The sequence below is a fragment of the Nanorana parkeri genome, unplaced genomic scaffold (genome assembly GCF_000935625.1).
Source record: "Nanorana parkeri isolate BGI_ZX_2015 unplaced genomic scaffold, ASM93562v1 scaffold1106, whole genome shotgun sequence".
Classification (NCBI taxonomy): domain Eukaryota; kingdom Metazoa; phylum Chordata; class Amphibia; order Anura; family Dicroglossidae; genus Nanorana; species Nanorana parkeri.
The window spans coordinates 456,996-464,675 of record NW_017307374.1 but is presented as its reverse complement, the minus strand read 5'-3'; the positions used below and the strand labels follow the sequence as shown (position 1 = coordinate 464,675).

At 39.8% G+C, this 7,680-nt stretch overlaps 1 protein-coding gene across 3 annotated transcripts in view; it reads right to left on the bottom strand.

The window, feature by feature from the left end:
• CACNA1G (calcium voltage-gated channel subunit alpha1 G) overlaps nt 1–7,680 on the bottom strand; it is a 166,546-nt gene that overhangs the window by 25,680 nt on the left and 133,186 nt on the right. For all 3 annotated transcript variants that reach the window (XM_018567867.1, XM_018567869.1, XM_018567868.1), the window contains exons 21-24: nt 6,397–6,581; nt 4,453–4,579; nt 2,217–2,342; nt 1,668–1,757 (exon numbers count right to left, since the gene is read on the bottom strand). In XM_018567867.1, coding sequence (XP_018423369.1) covers nt 1,668–1,757; nt 2,217–2,342; nt 4,453–4,579; nt 6,397–6,581 — 528 coding nt within the window. The remainder of the gene's footprint in view (nt 1–1,667; nt 1,758–2,216; nt 2,343–4,452; nt 4,580–6,396; nt 6,582–7,680) is intronic.

The following is a 7,680-nucleotide window of genomic DNA, read 5'->3' as shown; positions in this document are numbered from 1 at the left end:
CTAGGTGCTCCTCTGCTGTTCCAGTATTCTGTCAGAGCCCCCTGGAACTACCAGGTTCTTCTGGGTATGGGGGAGCATGTGGCCTCTCCTTGTCCTCCCAGGATGCAGTGCTTGGGCATAAATGGCCAATCTTCAGACCCAAACATTGTCACTTGGGGCAATAAAGAAGGTCATTCAGCCAAGGCTATAAGGCCATAGACCCAAGGCTCCAGCAGAAGAACACATCAGCAGGAGAGTGCAAGGAAGGTAAGTATCATTGAGTGAGGGGTATTAGGTGGTCTATTGATAGAACCTGTTACTTTACCCTCTGTAATCACCCACTGGCATCTTCTATCCTTTGGTAACTCATGTGAATACATTTTTGGATTTCTAGATCTACACACCTGCCTTGACTATAAGAAGCAGGCCTCATTCTTCCTATGGGATTTCATATTTTTTCTATTTTACTTTGAGAGTAGTGAGACTCTAGAGTAAGAAGTGGCAAGACCAGCAACTAGAGAAGGAGATCTCACCTCTACAAATTCAAAAAGGAACCAGTGCGTGATTTACTCCCACAGCATCTATCCAATATAAACACATCAATTTTAGGTAGGCTTCAAAGGAACCGGTCATGTCCAGGCGTATGCAAGAATCTGAATATACTATGTTATTTAAAACTGTGCAGTCTTACTTATGGATGATTTATGGACCTCCTTTACTTTGTTTGAAGCTGACACTTCAACTTGAGTGCCATAGATCATAGGGCACCTGTTGCTGCCGTGCCATTGCTGTTTCCTAAATCCTGAGGGTGTGACAAATAACAGAGCCCTGTAGATATTTAACATTCCTCTTAATTAAAGGTCTCTTTTATCTAAAACTGAGCCAGGATACAGTGTGCAAAGTTAGGTAATTGACAAGGGCACTGCCTGGGTTCATATGTTCTCAGATCTATGACGAGCAAACTCACATGGAAAGCAAATATGGTACAGCAAGAGACCAGTGCTCTACTCCAGCTCAGAGGGGCAAAGACTTATACAGGTAAAAATTGACAAATGGTCCTTATTTAAAGATGCTTTATTTGGTAGTTGTCATCTAAACCAGCTGGGTTGTAGTATATCCTCAGGGTTATGAACAAAGTGTATGAAACACAATATTATCATTTTAAAAAGGCAACATAGAATAAAGAAACAGAAAAACCGAAATAAATGTGTAAAAATAAATTTAGCCTGTGCATTGCAGTAATGCATTTTTAAATACATTTATAAATAATAAATATATTAACAAATAAATTGAATTAATGTTTTAATACATTTTAATAAATAATATTCAGATTCATGCACGACTGGTTATCTGGAACATGGCCATATACCGTATGAGCCAGTTATAGGACAAGAAAAGTCCATTTAGGCTTTCTCTACCCATAATTGGACTCCCTAAAAGCTTCTGACAGAAGGTATCCCCCCTGGACACGATGAACTACATTAGCTATTACAGGGGTAACACAGCAAGGTAGGTAATTAATATTATAATCAGAGCTTATCAAGTCATCACACTGTCATACAATGTCAAACCCGACAAGAATGTCAAATGGCGTTTTCATTTTTTATAATTCAGTTCTATTACAATGTATAGACAACACGTGCTAAAAAGTTTGCTTTGTTTTTCTTTAAACATCAGACAACATGTACCTGCTGATCAACTCCGACAGCATCCAGACCATCGTACATGATGTCTACCCATCCGTCTTTGGATGCCAGAACAAACAAGGACATGAGCGCCTGTGGATATACAAACATACACTGACTATGAGGACTGCCCAATTTCATGTATTGCTGTAGACACTATTTATTCAACTGGCTGCAATAAATTAGATAGATAGATAGATATAGTCAGGGCTTGATTAACATAGGGGATACTGGAGCGCCAGCCCCAGGCCCACCAGTGAAAATAGGCCCAGCCGGCCTGCATCGTCTCAGCATACTCGATGGCAATCCGGGCCAGCTGGGCATAATCAGGCAAAGGCGCCAGCGGCTCTTTAATTAGGCATATTAGGTGGCCGGGCCCCAGCGAGGAGCAGTCGGCTGCCTAATTAGAAAGCTTCCTCTGCTGCTTCCCGTCTCCGACAGCACAAGCCCCATGATACTCTTAATCCAGCCCTGGATACAGTAGATAGATAGATAGATAGATAGGTAGATAGATAGATAGGTAGAATGATAGACAGATTGATTTCTACATACCTGACCAAGATTATCAAAGTTGTATTTGTGTCTGGCCCATTTGTATCTGGCCTCCAGACAGTCCGATTTATTGGTAATATTTTTGGTATCTTCTCCCAGGCAATAAAAGAACTTTCCTTTAAACAGCTATAAAAAAAGGGAACAGAGTCACCTGGACTTCTTTTATATAAAACACTCTTTCTTTCATGTATGGGTGTCAGTTATGTGAAACAAATGCAGTGCATCCAAGATAAGGACTACTTAAAGGGAATTTGCAGTGTGTTTGCAGTAAGAACAAAACTTGATGAATTTTGCCTTGATTGCCTCTGAGTAAATTCTGACACGGATTTCAGACTTCAAGTGATGATTCTGTATTTTTGTAGAGCATTAACTACAGGGAGACCGCGGGGCTCAATGCAATTGTTCTTTATCCTTCAAGAACTGCTGAGCTATAGGGGGTTGATTTACTAAATTCAAATAGGCTGTTTGTTCTGTTAGGCACTTTGCAAGGGAGTTTTGACTTTACAAGGAAATATTCCTATAGTGAATGTGGTGAAAATTCATTTTGGAAAGCATACCCAATCAGAAGCAAGAAAAATAAAAAATATATATTTTTGTTTGGCTATGATTGGATGATGGAAGTCAACATTCACCTCATTCACTTGCAAAGTGAAAATTACTTTGCAAAGTGAACAGCCTATTTACCGTTGGAAAATAAACCCCAAGACATCAGCCACACAGAGAGAGGGCGTGGTTTTTAATGAGTTGCCCGACTCATATACTTTCATGGTGAGAAAGAGCTAAAGAGCATAACCACTGTATAACACTTAAATACAGGAGGCAGGGCCTTCATATGTATTGTGCAAACATAATTGAATCCACTTTTATAACTAAATAGTAAATTAAAAAAAAGAAATATATATCTTTTAAAATGGAACTCCAGTTTTCTTTAGACATGCATGATAAAAAGTAAAAAGGGGTTACATGACACCCAGCCTCATTCACCCTGCTTGCTGTAAGCCTAAGCTGCCAACCTTATGCCCTTTGGGGGTGTGTCATCAAGTTGGACTGGGATCACAGGAGAATAATGCAAAAAACAGAACTCGGGTCACTACATGAGGGTTGTTTTCTGTATCACTAAGGAAGGAAGAGGAAGCTGCATGTCACATGGATCAGCAAAAGACAGTGATGTATGTATAATTAATGAGCTGGAGGGTGCTCAACTGGAGGAGCGGGGCTCCACTGCTTGGGAGGGGTATCCCAACCTGGAGATGGGCTTTAAAGTGACACTAAACTCAGGAGTTAAATCTTAAAAAGTACCCTAACTATTACCAAAAATGTATCTTATTTGTGTATCACTCGGGTGTAGATCCTCAAATCATCTCTGAATTCATGCTGACCCTGTCCTTCCTTCTGGAGGGGGGCTACTTTTGTTCCCCATGGTCCCTGTGTGTGTTGTAATGTAGTCATCGCTCCAAGCTCACTCCTGTGATGGGCTACAATCTCATGTTTAGTTTACTAATTTGTATTAAGATTGAAGTCCATCATGGGAGTGAGCTTGGAGCGGTGACTACTTTACAACACACACAGGCACCATGGGGAACAAAAGTAGCCCCCCTCCAGAAAAAAAGGACAGTGTCAGCACCAATTCAGAGATGATTTGAGCATCTACAGCCGAGTGATACACAAATAAGATACATTTTGTAATAGTGCAGGTACTTGAATGCATTTTAGTGACTTTAGATTATTAACACCCACTGATAAGATTGTTGACATCAAGCTAACCTCCTATGTATATACATATCTGTACATCTTATATAAGGTAAATTCCAAAATTTGCACAGTTGTAGTTCTTTAACTTCCATAATTAGCTTGCAATGTCTTATTGCTAAAACAAAATGTAGTCAATAAAACCAGAATCCATTAAGAAATGTTCATACGTAGGAAACCCAAAGCGAATCTAAGATTGCATTATTCATTACCACACCAGCGTCTCTACTTCCCTGCCTGTAGGTTGTTCACAGTACCAATTTATGGACAGACAACAGGCAGGAGGAGCAGAGCTGAAACAGTGTCAACCAATCAACAGCTGGTTCCTTCTCTCATACTAGAAGAACACAGCAGAGGATCTAGTGTAGGTCTCTACGGTGGAAGCCGTGTAGGGTGCACCTGACACATTGCCACATCCAATCATGAGTCAAGATGGCCTGTTCACAAGTCTGGCCTTTCACCAAACCCAACGTACTTTAAGACTTACCTGAACTCCGAGAATCCCAAATATAATGAAGAATGCGCAGCAGATCACCACAATGTTCCCAATAGGTTTCAAAGAAGACATCAGAGTCTCAACGACAAGTTTTAGCCCTTGGGCGCGACTTATTACCCTATATTAGAAAATACATAGCATTATTAAATCCTTTTACATTATAGATAATATTCAATTTCTAAGCAACGTGTGAATTACCAGTCTTAATGACTTTGAGTTGATTCCACGATGAGAAAAGAACATTGCAGATCATTTGGATGCAAATACAAAGATGTGCAAAATTAGAAATTGGGATTGTAAGCCGACCGTGACTGTGTAAGATGCTTAGTCCCCGGGTGCTTTGTTAGCTTAATATAAAGAAAAATTATATGGCACATTTTAGTTTGAGCGAGTACTTATGCAGGTTGGTATTAAACTGTATGCAAATCCTAACAATGTTCTTCTTTTATTTGCTCCCTTTTCATCTATTAAGTTTACTATTGAAAGTGTTTCATCTATTCGATTCGTGCAAAAACATACCAGTCGATCCTGTCAGAAAAGCAGAACTTTCTTGTGTCCAGTATACTCTGCATGTGTTATCTCAAGGAGCCTAATCAGTCTTCCCAGTTCTTCCCTTGGACTACAGAACATCTCCCCCCAATTTTGTGGAGGTGAGCAAGGGGTACACCACAAGTCAACTAAGCAAAGTTGGAAAAGTTTTGAAACAGTCAAGCAAAGACACTGTGTTGTCAGCCCACAACAGGAAATTTGAGCTGCCAGGGTCAACAGGTATTTTTTTGTACCACCAGGGTCTTTAAAGAGGTAAAAGGGGAATTGTGCATGTATTACAGAGATGTATTTATTTTGCCCTAACATACACTGAGACTTAAGTCTTTTCTGTTGTATTTTTTACTCTCTATATTTGAATATTATGATTATTTTTCAAGAAATCAACCTGCTTATGTAATAAAATGTTCAACCAACAACAGCAACACCTGTATTCCATTTTGGTTAGATCTTGATCATAGTCCCTTCTATGTGAAATGCTATATAGAGGACCCTCCTTTAAAATACATGTTAGAGTGTTGGCATTTTTTTAAAGATGATGGGTCTAAATATGTGGTCCTGATCCTGACCAAAACCAGGAGCCTCTGACCTGGAACACATATACAGCCACTGAAGTCTACAAAGTCTGATTCTGCATAGTAAGTTCAGTAAGGTAGCCCAATTTCATCACACCTTTTTATCTCTTTATAGTCTTGTCATGATTTTTGACTGATCTTTGCTTGGAAATGCCTTAAAATACTTTTCATCTTCTTCTCGTTCTCACACTGCAACGCTCCATGCTAGCGGCATTGAGTAAGAGCCACACCCTTTATCACAAGTGATCTCACATAGATTTCTATTGCAGAGGAAGGAGAGAGTTGTGTCTAACTAAAGGTGGCCGTACACTGTGCCAATTTTGGCCAGTTCTTGAGGAACTGGCCAAAATTCGCACAGAGGGTGCCGCTGTCGGCACCCCTTTGGGCCGGCATCCCTCATTCAGCTGATCAAAGGAGCCAGTTGGAAAATCTTTGTGCAAACAGAGCTGTCAGCCAGTGAGCGTACAGTGTAAAGCCTACTTAAATCTGCTATGGAGTTCTGATTACAGAAAGCACTGTGTCTAAGTTTTACACCCTGCATAACTTTTGCTACAAGAAAGTTGATTGCATTCATGTTTAGGAAACTCATGTCACAAAAAGGTCAATCCTGACTGGAATGTCTTCCTGAAAGAACCATAACTCAACACTTACTACACTCCAACCTTGCCCCATAATACGATATTAATAATAATAATATTGAGGAGAGGACAAACTACTTCATAACTATTATAAAAGTTGCAATCATTGATTTTCACAGTAGACATGAGGACAATGCTATTATTATTTTTATGGAATGTTAAATGGATTGACTTACCTAAGTGGTCTCAGTGTTCGAAGGAGCCTCAATACTCTTAACATGCCCAAAATCTTGGTGCTGCTGTCAGAGACCAAGGACACCAGGATATCAATGGCAGAAATCAATACAAGCATTCCATCTAGAAGATTCCAGCTACTTCTCAGATAGGCCTTTCCACCAAAGCACAAGTTGAGGGCTACCACCTGTAAAAAAAAGAAATGAGATATGATAAAGGACAAGCAGGAAGCTGGATGATGGAACCAAACAAAGATCCTAGATATCATACAGGACTGTACGATACCATAAGGCATATGGTAAAGAGATATGCTGTATAGTCTTAATGGCTGAGTAAAGCTTCATAGAAACACTGGGCCTCATGAACCAAAGGATCCAAAATTCAATCAATTTTTTAAGGGAATTGACTAATAAAGGTGTTGTTTTTCTGACCCCGTGGGTGTGGTTTACCTCTCATATATTTTCTTTCTTCTCTTTTCGGTTTTTCATAGTTTTTTACATTTAACTTTCCACCTTATGAACAGATGGTATTTCGGGGAGGTGGCGATTAGGTATTGTTTTACGTGGATTATAGTGTTAGGGTTACAGGGATGGTTAATGTTGGGGATTATGGAAAAGGTTAGTGTTTAAAAACTTTAGATTATCGTATATTAGTGTTAGGGTGATAGAGAGGGTTGGTGTTAGGATTACAGGAAGGGTTAGTGATAGAGTTAAAAGGGATCTTAGCATTAGTGGGAGCATTACAGGGATGTTAGTACTGGGGTTACAGGGAGTGTTAGTGTTAGGATTACACAAAAGGTTATGCTTATTTTTAGGATTCAACAGAAAGGTATTGTTAGGGTTACATGGAGGGTTAGTGTTAGGATTACACAAAAGATTATGGTTATTGTTAAACAGAGGGGTAGTATTTGGTTGACACAGATGACTATTGTTAGGATTAATGGGAGGGCTAGATATAGGGTTACATAGACCAGCATTTCTCAGCCTTTTTTCAGTCACAACACCCTCTAAAAGTATGCAAAATCTCAGGGGCATCTCAGTCTAAAATGTAATTGATTTTAAGGGGAGACCAAAGCAAAAACACACAGAAAAATGGGGTTCACCATCCAATTTAAGAACCCACTTCAAATCAGGAGCTCCCCTTCACATTAAGCCCCAATTCCACATTAGAATCCCCCCTTTTATATTAGAGTCCCCCTTTACATCAGTACCCCCTCTTCTCATCAGGAGCCCTCTTCACATCTCTTCACATTAGAAGCCCCCCTTTACATCACAATCCCCCTTTTA